The 23,948-nt window shown below is 42.3% G+C and overlaps 1 protein-coding gene across 2 annotated transcripts in view; it reads left to right on the top strand.

Moving 5' to 3' along the window:
• The window catches only part of ASB7 (ankyrin repeat and SOCS box containing 7), a 31,703-nt gene extending 25,970 nt beyond the window's left edge, over window positions 1-5,733 (top strand). For both annotated transcript variants that reach the window (XM_085308598.1, XM_085308596.1), the window contains one exon: window positions 1,885-5,733. In XM_085308598.1, coding sequence (XP_085164724.1) covers window positions 1,885-2,024 — 140 coding nt within the window. In that variant the 3' untranslated portion in view covers window positions 2,025-5,733. The remainder of the gene's footprint in view (window positions 1-1,884) is intronic.
• Window positions 5,734-23,948: the final 18,215 nt, after the last annotated feature.

The raw sequence follows: 23,948 nt of genomic DNA, 5'->3' as shown, positions 1-23,948 counted from the left end.
GGATCGCCTAATCAACTCGTCGTGTCGCCGTCGCCTTCGGTGGTAGAAGGGCAGCGGCTTCCCGCGGGCAGCTCGGAGCCGGCGGGGCGGCTCGCCGGGGCCGGGCGCCGCGGGCAGCCCTCCCCTCGTCGCTCTGCCGCCCGCCGCGCCGAGAGCGCCGGGCTCCTCGCCGTGAACCCTGTGCGCGGCGGCGAAGCCGTTCGCTGTTGCAGCTCGGGAAATCGCGCTGGAAGCGGCCGCCTGAGTTACTTAAATTTACGTGTGTTTCGCCCACCTTTTTCAAGAAAGTGCTGGATTTGAACAGTCAGCTCAGTAAAATCTCTGTGCCTTCCTTTGCAAAAGCAAGCGCTGTCTTTTGCCTTTAATTGCACAGATAATCGATTGCAGCAACGTGGTCCGTCAGACACGGGTTATATTGATACCAGCCAAAGCGCCTGCATCGTTCATCGTGTCGTTTCCGCTCGCGCAGTCACCTGGYGACGTGACTGTTCAGGCCCATTTTTCAGGTTTAGACCTTGACACATGTAAGTCAGTGATCAAAATACTGAGTAGCGTACGCGCCGTGTGTTATCAGTGTCGCCTTCGTAGAGATACCGTAGGATGAGGTATCCTACGGTACCTCGTGCTTGAAGGCAGGCAGCTAGCTTGGTCCCACTTTTGGAGTGGCTTCCATAGGATGAGATTAGATAGACTGAAGCTTCAGCTTTGAAAAGAGGTACCAGGCGTGAGTGGCAGAAGGAGAACACTGTAAAGGTCTGTAAAGCCGTGACTGGCATGAGAACGGTTATTAATTAGGCCTCGTAACTCAGAAGAATGCGAGGCACTYGGTGAAGCCATCAGGAAGGAGATCTAAAATAAATACTGATACTTGGTAGTTTTCCAGCCAACGCCTCATTATATTGTGAAATTTGTTGCCACAGGATGTTTTGGATACTGAAAGTATGAATGGGTGCAAAGACCATCGGGCAGATTTGCKGAGGACATGCCATTAAAGACATTGATCTGCATGCAATCGCTGGCCTAGGGAGGCCCAAAGCTGCTGGTGCTGAAAGCAAGGGGGGTGTATTGAGACAGRATTTCTCAATATCTGTTGTTCGTGAGGGTTTTGTTTTTCCTTCTCTTTTTTTCTTTCTTTTTCCCCTCTTCCTTCCTTGGGATCCATTACTGGCTGCTTTTTGAGACGAGGCTAGATTAGCCTTTATTATGCTATGTTGCATGGGGGACCATTTTTGAAAGTGTTTGGCTTCTTAACAGTTTCCTCTTCAAGAGCTTGAAAGGGGCCTAGTTATTTTGAGAAACGCTTGCCAGAATTTCTCGAGTTCGACAAGGTTGTGGCTGCATCCAGAGTCCTGGTTTTTTCATTAGAAAGAGGGGACAGGGAAAGAAAAAATTAACGTAATCTTTAACTCTGCCATGTGATCCTCAGATGACTCTGGTGAGCCTTGCTCTCAAGGGACACCGCCTATTCCTCTTACAATTGATTGTAGAAATTTTTGCCTTAATGCTTTAAAAGGCAAGGCTGAGTTTGTTTTTTCTCACAAGGTGATAAAGGGATAGGAAAATACGTGTTGCTTCCTCCTGTGAATGTAATGAACATAACTCCTTACATGCGTAATGTCACTTTACACTGATGTTAGTAAAATTCTTTGCATATAAGTGTCAACATTTTTAGGATTCATCACTTGATTTTTTTGAATTATTGTTGGTTATTAAGTTACTAAGTTGTACCTGATTTTTTTAATTTTTCCCTTTCCTCTGCCTGTGCCCTTGCCCTCTTCCTCCAAGAAAGCAAAAAACATCTGTGATTTGAATAAGTAGATGCTCTCTTGAATTATGTTTTAAATGTGATCATTTTACTTTTGTGTGTTCCTTTTGTCTTTTCAGGACAGCCCAGAAACTTGCAAGATCTATGCCGAATTAAAATTCGTCAGTGTATAGGCCTTCAAAACCTAAAACTACTTGATGAACTACCCATTGCCAAGGTCATGAAAGACTACTTAAAACACAAATTTGATGATATCTGATATCCATGAAGAGAAGAACTCTGAGCAAGATTAGTTATATTCCAGATACTTAAGAGGCTTGTTGCCTTGCACAAAGTATATCCTATGCAAGTTCTGATTTTTCTGTGAAGTCAGAAGGCAGGTATACACTTCCTTGGGTTTTTTATACCACATGCTAGAAGGTCTTAATTTTTGGTTTCTTGGTCCAAGTTTACAAGGTCCAAGCTTTCTATACAATATTACATTTTAAAAATTGCTGTTGGTTTTTCTGTTTGTTTTCAAATTAAGTGTGCAGACTTGCAGTGGAGGTGGAAAATAGCCTTTCAAGGGAAGTGATTGGTTCGAATTGACATGCTGAGCAATTATTAAACTGAAAGTTTGGAAACCAAGGCACCGGTCCTACAAAAGGATACCTATAGGAAGATCTTCAGGGCCATGTTGCGTGTTGAGACTTGTAGCTGTAAGTCTCTGCCTGGCTGTATGTTTTTGCAGGATAGAGGGTAGAGTTGGTAATCAGCATGTCCTGAAGTACCACTGAAATATCATTTGGAAATTTAAAAAAGATTCAGGTAACCTATTCAATTCATAGGTGTAAGCATTGACTCTTTCTGTATTATTCTCTTCCAAATTACTGTAGTTTGGATGCTGATAAAATTCGGGCCCTCTGCTTTCCTGACATTCCCTGTAAAATGGGTGGCTGTTTGTAAGTCTGTTTTTAACAGTGACAGTACACTACACAGAGGCATAGCCTTTGTATTTTTTACATTAACTTAAGAGTACACAAATCTGGATTTTTGAAGCCAATGTGTTTTGTTTCTCATGCAGTGCCTCCTGTGCAATAATCTTTCTGATGTATTTTCCCTTTATGTGTGATTTTCCCCACACACACTATTCCTCATTTAGTCTGAGTACATTATTTGTAAGAATAGGAACTGCTGCCTCACTGTAGTGTTGATATGATATTGCTATAATGATGCAGCAATTGCTGTTCATTATTAATCCCCAAATTTCATGAATGTATAACCTGCTTTATTTCACTTTCAGTTGAAATTTATCTACGGGTTCTGGGATAAATTGTGTCCATTTAAAGAAAAAAAAAGAAAATAGAAAGAAAAAGAAAGAAAAAAAGAAATTGGCCTAACCCCTTTTACTTTAAAGGCAGTGATSATTTTTTTCCTGCAAAAGTTCAATTTGCTTCAGCTCAAAGGGTGGGAAGTGCATGTAACTTACTAATTTGCATCTTTTATGTGCACTAACAAGAAAAGTCCCATTCCTATTAAAATTTTAAGTTTTGTAAACATTAAGTGGCTTTCTATTAATCTGAAAGCAGCAACTGCAAGCAGTACCGGAATTTGGCTACTAAATGTGTTTTTCGTAATAGGTATTAAAAAGACCTGTTAAAGAGTTTTGTTTGCAATGATAAAAACACTACTCTTGCCATAAAAAAGAGTGGGCAAAAATCTGCAATTGTTTCATTCTCCTAATTCTTAAGGAATTGTTGATTGATCATAAGGTTCTTGCCAGTGTCTTCTACATTTGTTTTGCCATCCTGCTGGCTCGTAAAGAGCCTCTCTAGTATCAAGAGTGCTTTTGTACCAATTGTATCAATGGCAGTGGAGAGATGAAAGGAATAGTAGTGACTTTTAGTTTTAACACTGTCACTTTCAAAATATTTAATATTAGAATATGAAAAGGGGAAGCAAGAATACTCATATTATTTAACTTTCCTAGTTCCTTTTAATTTTTTACAACCCTATATTGCAGTTCCTCAAACACAAATCTTACCACGAATAATGGATGCACTGGAGCTGTGGCAAGCAAGGAGGATTCGCTCTTCCTATAGTGCCTGACGTYGCATCAGGTTTCCAAACAATAGTGATTTTGGAGATTTATGGCTCAGAGGATTGGTAATGGGATGTTGAACCTTTTTATTTCCAACCCATATTGGTTCAAGTCCTGCCTGCTTCAGCAGGGACCAGAAGTTAATGTCACAGCAGCACGTAGGAAGCCAATACGTCCGCTCCTAACGCTGTACAGCCCGTGCGTTGGCCACCCCTGGGCAGCAGAGCGCCCGTCTCTACAGTGCTTCCTCCAGACTGTRCGTGCGGTGGTGGCACCGTAGAGGCAGCAAACAGAGCGTGGGTAGGGTGTGTGAGAGCGTGCGTGCCTGATGGTATCTGTCAGCTTTTGTAGAAGCAGGAAGGATCAACCTTTAAGATCTTTGAACCTCGACAGTACTGAGGCATGATGACAAAAGTGAAGAATTGACTGGCAAGTTTTAAGCCTGAGTCTTCAGTTTGGTGAAATGAAATCAGAACCTTAACATTGTGGGTTTTTTTTTTTTTTTTTTTTTTTTTTTTTTTTTTAATCCTTATTGTTCACTACATTTGTAAGTTGGTCTAAACCAATGTCCTTCCCCACTGAATTTTTACAGTAATATTTTCTAAGGTAATCTAGAGTATATTTTAGTTGCAACCTATATTAAGGAAAATTATTTGTTCTGTCTGTTGCTGTGACTGAAGAAAATTATGGAAGACCTTGTTGGTAACAAAAATACTATTTAACGAAGAAAAGTGTAATTCCATTATTTATTGTTTGAGGTTTGTTTTTTGGATATTTCTTTTGAGTGACTGACATCTAAAGGGAGCACACACAGATTTCAGGCCAGTAAAACGCTGTTCTTTTAAATTCATTTTTATCCCGTCCTCTTTTCCCTTCCCTAAGGCGGGGGGAAGCCCTCATCCTTTCTTACGAAGCTAAACCATCTCTTGTAGTTGGTTTCTCCAACCTTGATTCAGCAAAGCACTACAGCACGCGTGTAGCTCTGAACTGTTGGCTGTTCTGAGTTACCCGCGTGCTCGAGGGAGTGAAGTGCAAGAGCRTATTCATCATTAATCCTACCCGAACTTCAGTAATGGGGAATTTGGTCGTTTTCTTTGTTTTAAAAATCGTGCACAAATACTTTGGAAAACAAACTGAACTTTTTTTTGTTTGGACGAGAATGTAGAATGATAAGTGCATAATATAAATTTGTTATGTAGCCTAGTTCCATTACCTTAAAATTCACAGTTGGATACTTGTAATAAACCTTAAAAATTGGCAAATACACCAAAGAAACAATATGAGTAAAAGACTCTGATCATTAACAAACTGCAAACCTCATCCTTTAAAACAAAGCAGAAAGTTTTTGTAAATATTTATGTTTATAAATGTACAGCAGAGTAAGAGTGTTTTTTAGATTATTTAATTACCATATTTCTAAACTATTTACATTATAGATAATACTTGTTAGTTTGAAAAGCTCTTGAGTGTTTTTTGTTTTTTGGGATTTTTTTTAAATTCATTATCACCCATGCTTGGAATAACTCTGACTTCCTTGGGATCATGTGGAAAATTTAGTTTTCTGGCTCTAGTTGGCAATARTAGGAGACCACATCTGGACAGACTTGTCGGACGCGTGCCCTGAAGCAAAGAGAATATGTAGCRTGTCACCAGGGTGGACCCGGACTAGATGAATAATTTTGGATCCCAACTCTCTCAGTAAAATCTGTCCAGAGCCTAGAATGCAATTGCGACAAGAGCAATTTACAACCTGCCCACAAATCTCGCTTCCACGCAACTCTGTTATCAATATCATACTGTATTTTGTTCTTCCTTTGTAATGTAAGTTTTTGCTTTGGGTCAATTTGAAACTTAAAGAAAAAAAAAAGTTAAATCTGGTTAAAACCTTTTTTTTGGTTTACATTCTGTTTATTTCTGATGTGATGTTTTAATAACATAATACCACTTTACACACTTTCTCTCAACGTTTGTCTGTCTCTTCTACTCCTTCTCCCTTCTCCAGTGCTTTGACTCTGGTAACACAGTCGGTACACAAATTTTCCACCCTGCATAGGATTTCACATGTCTCGTGAATTGGAACGGGATTTGTACCAGTGCATCAGGGAATAAAACTCCATCTTAGAGCTGGCCTGCAGAAGGGAGGGAACAAACTAGTCTTTCGCTGTGAATAGTTTTTTTCCCTGTTTGGGTTCCAGTACAGCCCCTGTAAGGTCTAAAAGGTATACTCTTCCTTCTCAAGTTCCTATGCTGAATGAAATAGCAAAAGTGGACCAAATAGAGGTCAGATATTGTAGATAAGTCTGCTTTGTGTCCATTTACTAATGCTAAAGTGGAATAAGGAGGGGATATATCTGAATATTCCTGGCACACAAGTGGGATCTGGAAGCAAGCGTTTTCAGTCTTGAGAGCAATGTACAAGCAAAAATTGCAATAAGTTTTTGCACCTCCAAAAGTTGGAGAGGAAGGAAACTGGAATAAAGACTTGACTTGCTGCTAAAAGGTAGTGAAAAAGATGTTTTCTGTTGCCCAGGAGCAAAGAATTCAAGCATCGTTGGGTATACGTAAGTTGTACGAGACAACAGTTGTGTTTAGAACTGTTGATCATAGTTACCATCAGACTGACCAGGCTTTGACTAGTGTATTTACTAAATGCTGTGTTAAAGACGTTGTTCCTGTTTATGTATCATATTTCCTGCTTGCGTGTTCACTTGTTAAGTTTAAAACAATTAATGGCTGATGTTCTTACTTAAAAAAACTGATTTACAAACTGTTGACAAATGAGAYTATATATAGAATATACGGTATTTCCATATATTAGTATAAGTGTAAGAAAGTGTACTTACTCTATATGACATTACTTTTTTTAAACCATTTTTTAAACTTCGAAGCAAAAGCAGTGGAGCCAATGAGAATGCGCTAAGACCGTGGAGCTGAGTTCTGCTCTACCTATGTCGCATGTTTTCCCAAACAGCCTGGGCTGAAGCATTTAACTTTTTTGCTGTAGTGTGTGTACCTGTCTGCTGTCTGGCTCTCTCTTTCCTTGTTTTTTCTTTCTTTCTTTTTCTTTTTCTTTTTTTTTTTTTTTGTGACTGCCGCAATCCCAAAGGCTTTTATACTTTTCTTTGAAACTAAAGTATTCAAAGGCTGAAGTTTATTCTTTTTCCATATTATTAGCATATTTGAATCTTTTCTTCATAATTCTACTTCTTGACCTATCATGTTAACCAAAGTAAAATTCAACATGTAATTTAATCTCATGAAAATAAGAAACAAACCAGCCATATACACTACYGCATGAAACCATGCTACCACGAGTTGCTCAGGCAGTACGTTCCCCAGGGATCCACAACGTGCAGCTGGAACAGCAGAAAAGTTGAGATCGAAAGCTGCATTGACTTTTATTGGGAAATCTCCAGCTGTCTCCTGAAGAAATCTGAACTCCAGCTGTTTCCTCTGCATCTGGGATCCCCAGTGCTGCTGAGTGCTGTTTGTGAGGTCTCAGGTAAGTTTTGAACACTGTTACAGTCAAGGTTTGTCCTCATGTTTGCAAGAGGGACATTTGAAACATCTGCTTCTGTAGGTACTTTCACAAGTGTACGGGAGGAAGTATTGCTGTGCCTTCTCTTAATTTGCCCACTTTTTCCTTGTAATGGAGTCTGTGTAGTCTTACAGCAAGTGTCCTTGAGAGGTACAAGTGCTACAGAGAGTATTTCCCAGTTTTTTTGACTTGATCTGTTGCAGTGTTCTGGAGATCCCGCTGGGTCCATGAAATATTTCTAGAAGGTCTGGGAAAGGTAAATGAAAAACAAGTTTATATTCAGTAGGTTATACAAGAATATGTKCTTTTAAGAGAAAATTAAAGCCTGRAAACTACCRATAAACAGCAAAGAGCATCTCTTTGTTATTTTTTAAGCAGTTTTCTTCTTTATTTACAGGCCACAGAACTGACCATAACTCCTCTGTTCTGGCTTGAAAAAAGTAGTATTCATTTGCAGTCTTAAGTGTTCACCAGGTATATCAAAAGATCACCTCCAGTTCCGTTACTTTCATTAACTCCTAGTTACCTGTATAGCACTAAATTATGTGCTCGTTCTTGACTTATACCATTGTAACTTCACTGAAACTGGTTGTTATTCACCATTTAATCTAGTATGAAAGAGCAAATTATTAATATAAGRAGCTTTCAGTCTGGCTTCTTGCTTTATGGCCTAATAAGGAAAGTATTTTGTAAAAGTATTCACAAAACCCTTTGTGAAGGAGCCCTATGAGATGTTCTGTAGTTAGGTCATATTTGTAAGCTAGAAATAGGTAAATTTTTTTTTCTAGAACCGTGGCCTATTTTTGTAATGTGATAGAGTTGCTGCTTAAATCCTTTGAGTTGATAACAAACTTTTAATTTTGTTTGTTCTGTATTTTGATAAACTTAATATATTTGCTTATTTTACAATACAGCAGATTAGTTAAAGTAGGTCTGAAGCAAAATGTAAACTAATTTTATTTTTAAAACCTCATTAATTTTAAACCATTACAGATTACGATATGTGGAATTTTTGTTTTGAGGGGTTTTTGCTCATTCAACTGCTAAATTCTTCAGTGTAACATCAGGGTCTTCTGCCTGTTGCTGAATACATGCTTAGCTTTGTGTGTTTTAGGTTCCCTTGTCTGTTATTATCTGACTATAGTGTTTCCAYGGCTTGTGGAGGTTTAGGTTCAGTTCCCTCCTGTGCTTGCCTTTAAACTTGGAGAGAGCCCAGCTGCTGGGCAAGGGGTACTGAAATGTGCCTGGCGAGCCATACCTGCCCTGAGCAATTCAACTACAGATCCATCCTCTGGCTATCTGGATATTGCTCATCCTATAATGGCAAACTGTTCTCAGGAAGTAAAAACAAATAGTTTTCAGATAGCGATCGGTATGAAAATAGAATGACGCAGATGTTTAGTAGGAGAAAGAAGTTAAGATGAAAGAGAGGATCTGTTGCTTTTAGAGAACTATTTGGTATGTGGTTTGTTGGGCTAAGAAGTCTGAATGTCCTTAATATAGAATGATCTGTGTGAGTGCTTGAGTGATCCTTCGCTAATTTGTGAGCTATTTAATGGTCAGTGAGACAGAAAAAAATCATTCTATTTTCTGATGGTTCAAGCACCCTCCTGATGAGTGGGGGCTTTAGTTTCAGGTTCCTGCTCTCTATCAAGCAAAGTAATTAAGGCTAGGGATTTGAACTAATGTTCCCACCTTTCAGTGCTGTGATTACAGGGGTTTAAAGGTGTGTATGTGTGAGAAAGAAAGGAAAGGGCGGGGGGGGAACCTCCAGCCCTCATACAGCTACTCTGAATGACTTTTCAGAGTCAGCTTCAGAGTCTACCCTACTGGGTGGAGCTCGCCCTCGTGTCTTTTGCCTATGTGAACGGAGGACTGGCTTTGTCCCTGCTTACCTCTCTTCTACCTGGAGAAGATGATCATTCAAGCCTTTTCTGGTGCCATGAGCATTTTACCTAAAGCTCTGGTGGTATTTGTATTCATGAGCACCCACCTGCCTCCAGCTGTAGCCTTTGATATCATTGCTGACCACCTCTTCCTCTTCACAACCTCACCTCCACGCTAGTTCACTGAAGAGGACAGGSAACAAGGCCTCCCTCTGTCAGAAGGAGACCAGCCTAGCAGGTGGATTGAATTTTTGGGATCATATGGTGACACTCAGAAGGTACCACGCCTAGAGCTTGGTAGTGCTCAGATCCACGAAGGACATGCTGGTGCTCTGTTGTCAGCCATCACTTCTGGGGAAGCTGCTGGGAATGATCCCCTCTGTTCCTTGCGGCTCCACAATTGGTTCCCTTTTTGGAAGGAATAATCCGTGCAGGCAGCTGGAAGAGGGTGAAGTTCATGGATGAAGACTATATGATCAGAAGAAAAGGATGCAGTGAAAGCAAGTACAAAACAAATGCTATTTGTGATTTGTAGAGCAGGACTGTGAAGGGGAAGTAGTGTAGTCTCTTAAAAACGTTAGAAATTRTTGTCTGGCAACTGCACCCACCTTTTCTGCATCAAAGGAATGTGTCATTGCCACGACTCGGGGATGCTGTGGATGCACTGTGTCAGTCTTAGTGCTGCCCCCTCCATCCTTCGCTCACCTCCAGGACGTTAGCTTCCTACTCTGTCGGCCTGTTCTGAGCCATTTCCTCACAACCTGAAGTGTGAGAGTAGCTTGAAAAGAAAAGGTGGTGAGGAAGAGAAGACGSTAAGGATGATAATTAAGGTGGCAGTGATTAATTGTAATTTGCACCTAAACTGGTGGTTGGTGGAAAAGTCACAGCKTTGTCACAGCACAACGGGGTTTGCTATTGATCTAATGTTAGCGTAAGTGAAAAGTCTTACATGGTTCTAGTTTTCATGATACTGCTAATGGCTTTTACATGCTTTGATTTTTATTTTAATCTGATTGCCTGGCTGAAGAATTCATACTTCTTAATATATAAACCCAAAATATCTTACTCTGCRTTTTTGTTGACTTTGGTGCCAATGTTCCAGCCCAGTGGAATGCCAGATCGCTGAATTATCTTCTGCTATGAACACATTTAACAACTTGCTTCTTGTCACAGCCAGTTACTATTTTAATGGATCAGACTGACTAAGAGCACAACGAAATCTTGCAGTGACATATCTGCAGTATTAGTACTATATCTCCTGCTTTTAATTTGTTCTTATCCACAGCAATGAAATTCACTATTTTACGAGTCTCATCAGTTGTTATCAATTAATTTTAGAAAACACTTTGCATTGAACAATCCCAAGTAAGATTTCTTGGAAAGATGATCTAGATATGGGCACTATCAGTTGCATCTGATAAATGGATTCAGATAACCTCTGTTGGTAATAGAGTCTTTGGGTTTCCTTGTTATTTTTCCTTCTCAAGCATGAGGACCAACACTGATTATTTTGCCAGAATTTCCTAAAGTTGTTTGAGGGAAAAGTCTACCATTTTTGAACAAAGAAACATTTTGCTGAATTTGAATTGCTTTCACAGCTCATTGGTCTTCCTTCTGTCCTGTTAGAAGGACAACTTCTAATGAGAGCAGACCCCTTGTTTTATAGGGCATTTTTAATAGCCATTACACTCTGCCCAGTTGTTCAGTGTCTTATCTCTAGTACTTCATTAAATTGTAGTTATCTTGTCAATAAAGTGACTTTTTTTTATCAGATGCATATAGCAAAACAGTTATTAGTTACTCAAAGCCAGCAAGTTCAGCTGTATATAAGAATGTATTTCCTGTGCTTTATAAACGCTTATATAATCTGTTATGCAGGCTCAGCTGTTCTTAATTCTAATGTGATTCATACTGTGCTTAGAAGCTGACATTCTTGGCTTGTCAGAAACACTAATATATATTAGTGCTGTATCTACTGAAAATTGCCATTCATTTTTTGCAGTGCTTTAAATTGCAGTTCTTATATTGTAGGATTCCTTATCGAGGAACACAGCATTGTTTGCTTTTAATTTCTCTCTTCCTCCGTCCTGGGAAGCCAAAAAAATTAGATTATACTTTTTTTTTCTTTTGACTTGCATAGTTTTCCATTCTAGTGAATTATGCTATGCAAAACTATATTCCTCAGTGAGAATTTGGTTGTCACTGTTGAGCCACACGTGGACTGTATACCACGTTGTACTGCATTTGTACTCCGCATTATAAACACTCTTTGCCTGCGTGTGGCTTGGCGTCAGAAAGCATACCTCACCTGCAAGTCGGAGTAATTACTTCCTCCGGCAAGAGTGCCGTGTTTAAAATTCTCAGGCCTTTCTGCTATGGACAGAACTGTTGCGTAGGCAGGAACCCTGTTCTAAAACTCCAAAGATGCAGCTAAACTGCCTGGCCGAGGGACAGACGTTGTTGAAGACACAAGCAACCCTCTAGCCTGTGCCTCGCTCCTGTGTCTTAAGTGGTGCTTGCCTTGGAATTCGTATCTTGACGGCGTTACTGGCTCTTACATGTGTGGATAGTCTTTTTTGTTCGTTTGTTTTCTCTGTTCCTTTTACAGTCAGTCCTGCTCCAGGGCTGTCTGGCTTAGGATATCGATTGTTTATTCCACATCCTGCTATTCCTTGCTCTGTTGGCACAACAGCAGGCTGGCCTCTTAGGTGGGAATTGCAGAGGTGAGCATGGCAGGTAAGACAGGCTAGCGGCTTGAATAGAGAAGGATATTCTTCAGAACAGAAGCTAACATGGTCTTGATTCTTAAGAGAGCGCCAAAAGTGTCTTAGAAGAGTTGAGCTCAGTGGGACAGATCTTTATTATTGCAGTGGGTCATGGGAGATCAGAAGGTAAATTCAGACTTCAGCTCCCATCTACCTAAGCCAAATAATTTATCTCAACAACTGGATGAAACCATATCTTCAGGAAGAAGCTTGAATGTACCTTAAAGGTCCTTATGATGGCAAATCAAAACTCTCTACTGTTCAGCCACTTCTGTTTAATCGCCCTACTGCTGAGACGTCGAAGTCTTTGTTTCCATCTGAATCTTTCTCATTTCAGCTGGGAAGTAACAAATGTTGCTGCATTTCTGAAGCCTTTTCATCTCACTCATGATATCGCTTTCATGTATAATCACTGGGGTAGTAAATAATTACTATTCAGACTTCCACTTTATAAGTAGAATGAGGTTTAAAGAGATTCTCTTCCACTCCCTGYGTTGTTTTTGATGCTGTCAAGTTTTCCCACGTGCTCTTCAGCAAACACTTGCGTTGCGCAGACCTACCAAATCCTTACTGAAGCTGTCTGATTCTGAACAGGGCTTCAGTAAAAGCGAGCCTTCCTTGCAGGATTCTCCTGCTTGTGAAGCAATGAAGCAGCGATGTCAATTGGCTGCCCAGAGAAGAGAGTGGCGGTTTGGTAGGGTTTGGGGTTTGTTTGCTTGGTTGTTTTCTCCAGCTTATCTTACTTGGAGCCCTTGAGGTTCTGTTGAGCTAGCAGAGCGCTCCTGTGGGCTGCAGGCATGGAAGTTGCCCTAATTACTCATTCCTAAAATTGTTTTTCCTTGTATAAGAGCCACACTTAGAGTTGGTGTTGGAAGAAACGGTGTCACCAAAGTACGTAGGTGTACCAAAATTTACCTCACATGTAAGTACTGTCTTTATCCACACAGAGGAAAAGGCACAGCTCATTTTCGGAGCCTAATCTTGTTTCCTGTCCTTATCTCTTTCCTCCTCTACCTCTGTTTCCAAAATACGTTATAGCTAACAGTTCTGTTTGCTACTTGCTGCAGAGTACTTGAAGACCAAGAGACGCACACAAATTGTTTTAATTTTTAGTTCAGCTCGAATTTTTTTTACACACAATCAACTATTCTACCGCAAAAAAGCTACTTCGAATTGACATCTTATGTATATTTGTTCTGTATACTCTTAAGAAACTTAGATTTTTATTACAGAGTGTAAATGAAGTCCAGATACGACTGCACAGCCTGTTATGGTTCTCTGTTTAGTGTGGCCTCTTGTTGACTCATCTGTCTTACCAGAACATAATGCAGCATAGATACTTATTATTTTAAGTAGCATTTATTCTCAAAGTAGCTAGTTGCAGCTGCCTTTTATTCCTGCAGTGCACAGATGTGAGGTTACAGTACGGTTCTTCCCCAGAATGATGTATTGCTATCGTGACCTTGACTTCTGCTCTTATGGAGGTTCATAGTCATAAAAATCACTTTGTTCAAGAGCAGTGGCTGTAACAAATAAGCTTAGCTAAACCATCACTTTTTCACTTTTACTGATTTCACTCTTCTGCTTTATGACAGAGGTTAATACAGAGAATTAGATTTCAGTGACATTGTTTAAACCTCTTTGTCCTGGCCTAATTAAACACAGTGCTTTAAAGATGATTCATATTGCTTGACACTCTTGCGTCTAAATACTGTTTCATTTACTTTGTGGCTGAAATAAGTCTAGACTAGAAATTCAAATTAACCTTCCTTTCAGTAATTAACTGACAGACTCTTTCATTTTTGTTTTTTAGAACTTTTATTAGAAAGCACTATATTTTTCCAATATTTAGTACCATGATAGCCAGATCCTACTAGATTTCCAAAAGGTTTCTTAAAGGAAAGACTTCAAAAGCCTTCAGAGCAATACCTATCTATAAGGTTTCAGTGCAGAACATCATCATTACCTGCTATAGAGTGGCACCAAAGAGTTTTGGAGCTCCAGAAAAGGCTTGGAGGGGGTGTTTTGTCCTCTCTGTACAAAAAAGAACTGGAATAGGCAAATGTATCTAAATAGATGTTTGCTTCTGTGCCATTTGTCTATGCATCAAAGTTTTCTTGCAATAACTAACTTTTCCTCTTTGCTTGAACTATTAACAATTTAATATTTTAGGAAGTCCCTAAGATACATATTGTCTTTATTTTCTATCATCAGGCTCAACATATATGCYGTTGGTAACTTCCAAAGTTTATAACACTCCCCCGCCCCCCGAAAAGCTCTTTCCACCAACCTTTTCTGAAACCCTAGCCCACCTCACTCCTGCYGCTCCTAGACTGTAGAGTAAATGCCCTCTTTGACGTGTCGCCCAAAACGCGTCATGACTTCACCCAAGCTGTGTGCCAATGACAAGATRGTAGGACCCAGGACTCTTCCTGTGCATCCGACGTTTTGGTCCTGGGATCTGCTGTGCTGTACCCCAACGAAAACGCTTAAGGGAGAGGGGAGCAGGACTGCACCATACGTTTCTCCCATTATAGGACAGCCACGGTCTTGTGAGACATTCTGGTTTTGTCAGGTCAGTCAACAAGAAGACACCAAGATGAACGTTTTCTGCCTTAGCATAAATACTTTTGCCTAAGCTACGGGGAATTACTTGCTTTTGTGTAAGTTTTGTGTACTGCCTCTTCCAGAAGGTGTGGTGTGACTAATGAAGGCAGGGGTGAAAGACGCTGCAGTTTCCCTTCCTCCTCCTGGCAGGTTTTACYGATACRTGGGGTGCATTAGGAAGAGTGTTGCTAGCAAGTCAAGGGAGGTGATCCTGCCCCTCTVCTCAGCCCTGGGGAGGCCTCATCTCGAGTACTGYGTCCAGTTCTGGGCTCCCCAGGACAGCAGAGACATGGAGCTACTGGAGAGAGTCCAGYGKAGGGCTACGAAGATGRTCAGAGGGCTGGAGCACCTGCCCTGTGAGGAACGGCTGCRAGAGCTGGGCCTCTTCAGCCTGGGGAAGGGAAGACTGAGGGGGGATCTGATCAATGTGTACAAGTACCTGAAGGGAGGGTGTCAAGGGGATGGGGACAAACTCTTTTCAGTACTCCCRTGTGACAGGACAAGAGGCAATGGGCAGAAATTGAACCACAGAAGTTCCACCTGAACGTGAGGGGGAATTTCTTCACTGTGAGAGTGATGGAGCACTGGACCAGGTTGCCCAGAGAGGTTGTGGAGTCTCCTTCTCTGGAGATAGCCAAGGCCTGCCTGGACGCAACCCTGTCTAACATGCTCTAGGTGACCATGCTGAGCGGGGAGGTTGGACTAGATGATCTCCAGAGGTCCCTTCCAACCTTACTGATTCTATGATTCTATGGTATGAAGAACACGTTACTTCCCGGGGGTTCGTTGCTATTTCTGCTTGTGGGCTTTTCACAGCACTGAGGTCAGGAAGATGCCAAGATAAAGGATGACTAGTGTGAATCTGCTCCCCCTTTTGGAAGGAATAACTCTCTTTCCTGATTATATTTTCCTTCCCATCCTTTGGAAAATTTGACTCAGAAATCCATCACAAAGGAAGCAAGTTCGTTTGAATTTCTATTGAACCTTGAAAACCCACGGGTTTTTTTGTTTGTTTTTTTTTCTTTTTGGAGGCTTTCAACACTGGCCTTTAACAAGAACAGAAGACAAAACTAAAAGTCCAGTTGAAATATTCCTGAATGTCAGTGGCTTACCCTTGGCTCTTGAAATGAGACCATTACTCGGTCTTGGGGGTGTGCTGTGTGATCCGAGTCCTTGATAGTCTTAATGCTAAGAATATGTACCATACAATTACTGTTAGTTAATTAAAAAAAAAAAATGCCAGCAGAAGTTTCCTTTGCTGTATTTGGAAGTAGGAGGAGAAGAGGCTGAATGTGCTCACTTATTTCCCTCTCCTTTTACAAAATTTCTGATGTTGTAAGTAAAAATTTCTGTACTCAGCCTTCATTTTTGACAGCGGTTAGGTAGTAATCATGTGTGTTCAGAAATACTGCTGTTCTTCTTCGAGGCGGTGGAGGTAAASAAAGGATGTACAGGGAAGGTAGTGCTTCCTTGAGCTGAAAAATCTTTGTTGTCCTTAATACGAGGCTTTAACTCGAATCGGGTGGCTGCAAGCTGAGCAGCGCCGCTCGCCGCTCGCACGTGTACCGGTGCGAGCGCAAAGGCCCTGCACGCCGCAGACCTCGCGTGGAGGAGCCCCGCTTTCCTCASCCTTCCCGTCCCCCCGACAAACCCTTCGTCGGAAGGGCTGGAGATGAAAAGCCGCTTCTGCTTCCTGCCCCTGGTTCGGCCGCTTTCGGGCGCCGCGCCGCGCCGGGCGGGCTGCCTGGCTGCGCGCTCTTGCACTGGTTACTCCAACTTGGCTCCCCCTAAGTCACTCTGCTGAACTCTAGCTGGTAGCAACGCCTCCTGTTCAGGTAACACAACTCACGACAGACCTGGCGGGTCTTTATTTTGTCTGTCTTGATTGATTGCCTTGCTGTCTTGAAAGAGAAGTTTTAAAGAACAACCTAATGTGGCCGTAAAAGAGGTCTGCTTTATTTTGGACATGAGTTATAGGGGCCTGAGACCCAATTTTCAACAGCAAGTTAATTCTCTGAAGTTTCGAAAACCCCTCAGAGGTCAGGCTGTTGAGTCACTTTGGTAAATCAAGTTTTCATGGTAGCTGTGCATCTAYTGAACTGTAGACTTTTTAAAAATATGTTCTTAATATTCGAGAGATAGTCATGCTGAATAGGTCTACTTCGTATYGCATAGTACTTGGTTGTGTATTTTTTGAATTTTAATGGTTCTCAGAATAACAAGTGGAGATAGGAAGGCGGATAATGAAAATAAAATGAGGCTACAGCTTCATGAATGCTTACTTTTTTACGTCAGTGTTGATTTTTTTTTTTTTTTTTTCTCTACAGCTAAAAACTGATAAGGAACTTTTGTACTTGCTCCTAACTTTATGCCAGTCGGACTTCTCAAATCCGAACACTCGCGTTCTCCACTCGCAGTAGCTTGCTTACGCGGCCCCAGATGCGACCCCCCTACTCCCGAAAACACTCCGTTTCRTTAAAAAGCCGGAGAGCGGGGGAGGATGAATTTAGTGGCTGAGAGGGGCAGGGAGGACGAGGGATGAGTGGGCTCAGGCTGTGCCCGACTCACTGAATTTTGCTGCTTCGTCTGCAAGGAGGATAAAAACGTCCATGCCTGGTAGGAGCATTTAAAGCTGCATAATCCCCGAAATAAAGCAGGCTTTTAGCGAGCAGCCTGGTTTAATTTGGTCGCTTGCATGTTCAATGCTGCCGTCCAGCTCCTGTAACTTAGGGCCGTGTATTTACAGCGGTCACTTGAATTCTCAGGGTTTTCCCCTCAAACGACCTCAATTTTTTATTGACGCTTTCTAGCAGCTTTGGAATAGAGGCGTAGCAGTTAATGAGTTGTTGCCTGCCTAGGTCTGCTCTGGGCAGTTATTCGTGCCCCCTCTTTTTGTAATAGCAGAATTAAAGGGTGCGTTAAAAAGACTGAGGAGCGACAAATGAAGCAACGAGCAAACAAATCGTGTTTGTATGCAAATAGAAAAACCCTGGACAAGATGTGCGGTGTTCTGGAACCTGGCGCCTCTCTCCAAGCTTTCCAGACTTCAGCCCCCTTGATGCGCCCGTGCTGGGGCTTTATGCCGGAGCCTGSTAAGTCTCCCGTTGGCACCAGGAGCTTTGGATGGGATCCTGTCTGCTCTCGAGTCTGAGACGGGAGAGATCTGAGATGCTATCAGCTGCGCAGATTTCACAAGGATCTTCTCTGTATTATGAAGACTTTTTTTTTTTTCTCTGTTGCAAATAAAACTAAGTCACAAGAGCCAAAGAATAGACCAGTTTTAGAAACTATTGAGTTGTTTTCTGTGTCAGCCACTGTCTTGATTTAGTGACCTCAGTAGCTGCAAACGTTGAGCCTTTACTGCCTGCGTGGAAGAGCCAGCCACTCTAGCCAGAACTGGAAGAGATTAACAATGTTTGTGGCTTCTGGCAAAAAAAGAGGACAGGAAGCATGTTGACCAGCGTGTCAAAGCTCCGTTTCCTCGTACCGAGTATATGAATCTGCGGGGCTCAAACCAAAGTTATCCCTTGCAACTGAGAACGAGGTGATTTCGATCCCTCTTCCCYTTCCCTCGCGCCTGCAGTGTCTGGTGTAAGCTGTGAGAGCTGTGGGTAATCCCTCCCGTTCTTCAGCAGCGGGGGCAGGCTGGAGAGCTTCCAAGGAATGTCCCATYGGTGCTGTTACCTTTTTATTGTGAGGAATTGCAAGGTGCTATGGTGTTGGAGAGAATTAATGAAATTTTTGTTGGTTTTATATGGCTTTTGAGTTATTTAAATGACTCGCTGTTGCTGTGCATTGTAGGATAGGCAGATCAGGATCTCAAGSGATCGCCTAAATTTGGCTATTTTTCCTTGAGCTAGATAAGCAGGAAGGATAGTCTCTAATGGGAGGAGCGGGAGAAGAGGAGTGAGGAGACATGTGGCATGTGCAACCTGGAAAACTTGTCTATGAGCTTGACTTGACTCCATCCAGGGAAGGAAGCTGATGCTAATGGCTCTGCATGAGATAACAAATTATACCCAAGCATGTGTTTTTTGTATTCACTACACTATGTCATCGGGGGTGGGGAAACAGGATGTATAGTATGTGCTTATTGCCAGAGCCTCAGGAGACCTACCCAGATGCTGAAAAAAGGTAAGGAAGAGAAGCTGGAGATAAAGGGGAGAGACCTCCAGGATGGGACTGCAAAAGTTGATCCAGAAGAGGAGTYGCTATGTTTTGCTCTCAGTCACACCAGCTGGCTTCAGGTGGCAGGGGAGGCTTCCAGATAAGCTGCGGACAGTAGGAGCGTAAATGTGGAATTTGTTCCAAAAGGGTGAACTAAAAAGCTGAAGGATGCAGTACACCATAAATACTTAAAGATTTCCTTAAAACAGCTGCTGGCTAGATYGCCCTAACGTGAGCTTGAGGTGTGGTGTGAAACACGGTGCTAGTCTGCTGTTTGTTGGTAGTTGTGCAGTGCTCTTAGACAGGACGCTTAAAGAAACACCCTCGCGAGCGCGTTGCCGTATGGAACCGTGTGCTTGAGACGCTTCTAATCCACGTGGTTAGCTGTCAGAGGCTGCTYCAGTGACTGATGTAACTCTGTACGCTTGATCAGTGTGTGCTGGGAGCATCTGGTTTTGAATGCACTATCCCACCTCGAGCCTTCCCCGCAGGCTCTCCCGGGGCTTTTCTCCTCTTCTGGGTAGCCTCTCTGTGGAAAGTGTCAGTGGTTTCAGGCTGAGCCAGGTTTAGATTCACCAGCCCTACCGACCCACTTGGGTTGCCTAGTAACACTCCGAAATTATGYTTTATTTTAATTTAATCTCCAGTGCTGCTAAAACCAGAGTTCAGGATCTGTTCCGCTGCCTGAGTGTGTAATGCTTTTTTGCTGTGCAGGGCACGCACACACGCGTGTGCACACATGTGCACGAGTGTGGGCGTAAGAAGCAACATTTGGGAGGCTTCTGCACTACTCCCTGTGTTGTGGAGTATTTGCAAGGATACAGATGCTGCTGCTATTGCTAGGTAAGGAAAGCCTGGAACATTCAGAGGTGCTGGAGTTACTGTGCGGAATGAGATGTTATCTACATTTTTCTTCCCTTGCCAATAAAATCTAACCCATGAGATAAGTTAGAAACCTGTTCCCTGCTCTGTCACTGGCTTGTTTTGATGTCCTTGCCTTTCTCATAACTGAATTTTTGGAAGGCAGTTGCKTTTTTGCAAAACTTGTTGGCATAAACTTCTCAGATGCATGAAAGTTCACGTACTGGAAAATGCCTACAGCTTTAATTTAYTGCTCATTATTCAGGCCACAGGAGGATGTGAAAGTGAGCTTTGCAAAATGCACAGTCAGTAAGAAAGCTGTTGTAAGTGTGTTACAGGGCTTGCACTGCGTCTCCCAGGTCTTTGCTGTAGAAATCCTGAGCTGTGCTTGTTATAGCAAGGTCACAGTTGTGATGTTCTAGGCGTTTGGACAGGGCAGGGGTGGTAGGGGGAGAGATGCTCCATTTCGGTTTCACTTAAATAGTTCTGAGAAGAAGAAACAGTCTCCAAACTTCTACTTTTCTCCCCAAACCRTGCCTAAAATAAGCTCAGCAGAGCTGTGACTAGCAGCTGTTTATGCAATGAAGCTCTTGTTGCAACTGATTTACTGAAATTCTGCTGCGGACGCGTTGACCCAATCGATCAAGCGTGTGCAGAAGGGTTGCACCCCGCGGGAAGGGCGATGCTCACCCTTCCTCTGCTGTGGGGAAAGCGGAGATCATCTGTAGGGGAAAACAAAAAGTTGATGGCTTCAGCGAAATACTCGAACGTCAGAAGTGTATCCAAACTATCGTAACCTCTTGGGTCGGTCTGCCGATGCTGGAATCAAATGGGCGGACAAAAGAGTAAATCAATAAGGGTTGTGAAGCTTGGGACGATGGGCAGTGCCGTGCAGCTGACAGATAATGAGATGATATCATCCGTTTCCTGGAAAATGAGCCGACTCTGGCCAAAGCATTCCAGACCCCGAGCACTTAAGCAAGCTCAAATTCTTGGAGGATTTTGAATAGAGATTTCAGTAGTGCAGGTGTAACGTGACTAAGAATGAATAACCTCACAGCAAGATATGACTCAAGATCGAGATTTCTGGTAACTTTTCTGTAGGCAACAGTAAAAATTACAGGCAAGGAAGGTGTGTGTGTGGGGGGGGTAAGAGTTCTGGTCAAGATTTGAAGACAGTTTTAAACGTAGAGTCAGTAATGTCTTTAATGTTTGTGGCTTTGGGAGTGGAGAACATTAATATCTGGGCTGTATTACTGTCAAATACACAAATATTTAGGTTTAGATATTTTTTCCCCCACAAGAAGACTTATCGTGAGTATTAAAACACTCAAAAATTCAGAAGGAGGGGGAACGTTAAGCAGCAGACTAGGTGGAACGTGCACGCCTGAGGAAAGGCTCCGTGGCTCAGCTTTTGGCAAGAGCGGCTCCCGCGTTTTGTGTAACAAGGGACAGGATTCTGGCGACTGGGTTCAGTTTTCTTCTGTTGAGTTTATGATGTCTCCAGCCATGCATAATACATGTGCAGAGTCCTTGTGAGAGAGGCCCGGGATTAATACTGGAAAGCAGTAAAAAGCTTTCTGGATATTACAGACAACTTGAAAGACCAAGAGGGACTTTACTCACCGGTTACTTGACATTAGATTTGAAGCAGAAACTGGACAGGGAATTTGTGTATCTATGTCTTTGGAAAGATGTGCAAGGAAAATGCACAGCAAGGAATCGTTATTGACTGGTGTGGGGAGGAGGAAGTGCTCTAGCATCTAGACAAGGAGCCTCACGAATAGGCACACCTGGATCATGGGCCGAAGCAGATGTTCCCGTAAAGGCAAGTGGTTTTGAACCCCTGTTGAAAGAGCAGAGGGGAAAAAATAAGAGGATTATAAAGATTAAAAAAAATACGTTATTTCAATGTAAATGAAGATAGCTACAGGTGGGTCTAGTGATACATCCACTTCTTTCCACCRTACTATAGCCAGGGTTATACATGCTTGATCCAGCCACTCAAATCAAAACACTATGAAGTTGTCGAAGACAGGAGCCTCCTGTTCAGACTGTTAGTAGGTGATTGTGTTTAGGAGGATCTTTAGAAGAAAGAAATGTCTCATCCTACTAGTATTCTGTGCTTAGCATTTGGCAAGTGCGAGCTAATCTTATTCACCCATGTAAGATCTGCTGGTTCTTGGTGTTGGCTGTTTTGAGTTAGTGTTCACAGRTTGTTTCCTGTGAGTGGACTTGTGGGTGGAGGAAAGGGAAGATGGAGAGTGTGTTGGGACTAAGTACAAGTCATATTGTTTACTAGGGAAAAAACTGATACCATCTTGAAAGCAAAGCCACATGATCCATATCGTGCATAGGAATCTTCTAAATGTCAAAAGAAACGAATCCCAAAGCGCAAGAAGCTGCATATAAGAGAATCCTAGTGGTATATTTAGCAGGTAGCACCCCTTGGCCCCACACGCTCCTCCCTCCTGTAGCCTTCATTATCCCCAAATAGCTGTACTGTCACTTAAAATCTCAGGCTGTGTGGTTTTCCTTTACCAGAACTCAGAGATACGAGCTGGTGTCATGCTTTTATTGCATGAGGTAGAAACAAGAATGGAGGTGGGAATGGAAGAGAGGACTGAGGAAGATGAGTCAGGAAATGGTGGCAAAAGCTYTGGAGAGGATGAAAGTATGTAATAGTCATAGTGCCCTAAAACTGATTCAAAAGAAAAAAGGTCTGGAATCATATGCTGAATGTGTAAATATGTTGTTGAAAACTATAGATCAACAGAACCTGCAATGAAATGGCATCATTAGAGAACACAACTGCTGAACGCAGAGCGCCATAGAAAGAGCTGGTATTTGTTGGCAGAGTCCAAAGTGGACAAAAATGATGGACAGTGGAGCATAAAACTCTAAAGCTCTTAATTTTTCATGTCAGGTAATGACTTAATACAGTTAAATGACCTTGTAAAGGAGGAAAAATGTCGCTTTTTTTAAAAAAGAACTCTATTCTGAAAAGCAGTTCAGGTCTGTATGTGGCTCTTAATTGCAGGACAGCATCTTAATTTTTCATGTCAGGTAATGACTTAATACAGTTAAATGACCTTGTAAAGGAGGAAAAATGTCGCTTTTTTTAAAAAAGACTCTATTCTGAAAAGCAGTTCAGGTCTGTATGTGGCTCTTAATTGCAGGACAGCATCTTTGAAACAATCTACATTGCTTTCTAAAACTTCAAGTAGAAAGCCAAGAACCAGACCACCTGATTACGTGGCTGTAATAGTGTTTTTTTCTTTTAAGAGGTGTTTCAAATTCTTACACATCATTGAAAAAATGAAACAGCATATGTGTTAGAGAGCTGAGGTGAAGCCGACGCAGATTTCAGACTGTGCAAGTATGTGCAACGGTATAATACTGGCAGGAAAGCCCTGTCTGTGGAAATGATCCTTGATCTTATAAGGTGGTTGGCAACCAAAAAGTGGATCTGCAAGAGGCTCCCTTCAAAGGAGGGGGGAAAGGAGTATACTCTGAGCCTCAAACGGCAGAGGGCTCTGGAAGATCCGAGGAAGGGCAGGAGTGGGCTGATCGGGACCGTGTCGGGACTGAATTTCCTAAGAGCTATGAAAATGGGTTACACACATCCTGTTCCCTTCCTCAGAAGCTCCTCTCTGGTTAATTTGTCTCTTCTTCACTCATAACTGACCCATYTCACTTGGACACTGACAGTAGCTGGTTGTTTCTTAGAGGAAAAATAAGAACAGGGCATGCATCACCTTCTCTGACTTGTTTAATTTGTGGTTTAGGGACTTTCTGGCCCAGAGGTTGCATCTCCCTCCCAGTGCTGCAACAGCCTCAACAGATCTTTCTCCCATTACTTTCTGGACTCCTTTTTGAATCTACATATAATTTGTCATCCAAAACATCCCATGGCAGTGAGTTCCATAACGTAATGAATGTTGTGCAGGAAAACATACTTTCCTTTTCTGCCTGATTATTTCACTGGTTTTCCCCTAATTTTTGTGGTGCGAGAGGATGAGCTGTTCCCTRTTCATCTTTTTCATTCAGTTCATGGGTTTAGTTGCCTTCGTGCTTCACCTTCAGTTCCAGACCGGGTCCGCGTGGTCTTCCCTTCGCGCGGAGGCCGTTCTTTACCSCTTGTCATCCTTTTACAAGCCGTTTGTGCAAGGAGTGAGGACGGGAAAGGCCGAGAGCTGAGCTTCTCTCTCGCTGTACGGCAAGCACATGGTAAAGCCCGTCGGCGCTGCCGAACCGGTAGCAACCGTCAGGAGATGGG

Source organism: Rhea americana, unplaced genomic scaffold (genome assembly GCF_003343005.1).
Source record: "Rhea americana isolate MKP2758 unplaced genomic scaffold, rheAme1 scaffold_28, whole genome shotgun sequence".
NCBI classification, from domain to species: Eukaryota; Metazoa; Chordata; class Aves; order Rheiformes; family Rheidae; genus Rhea; species Rhea americana.
Note: the sequence above shows the minus strand (reverse complement) of the source record. Positions and strands in the feature narration are given on the sequence as shown.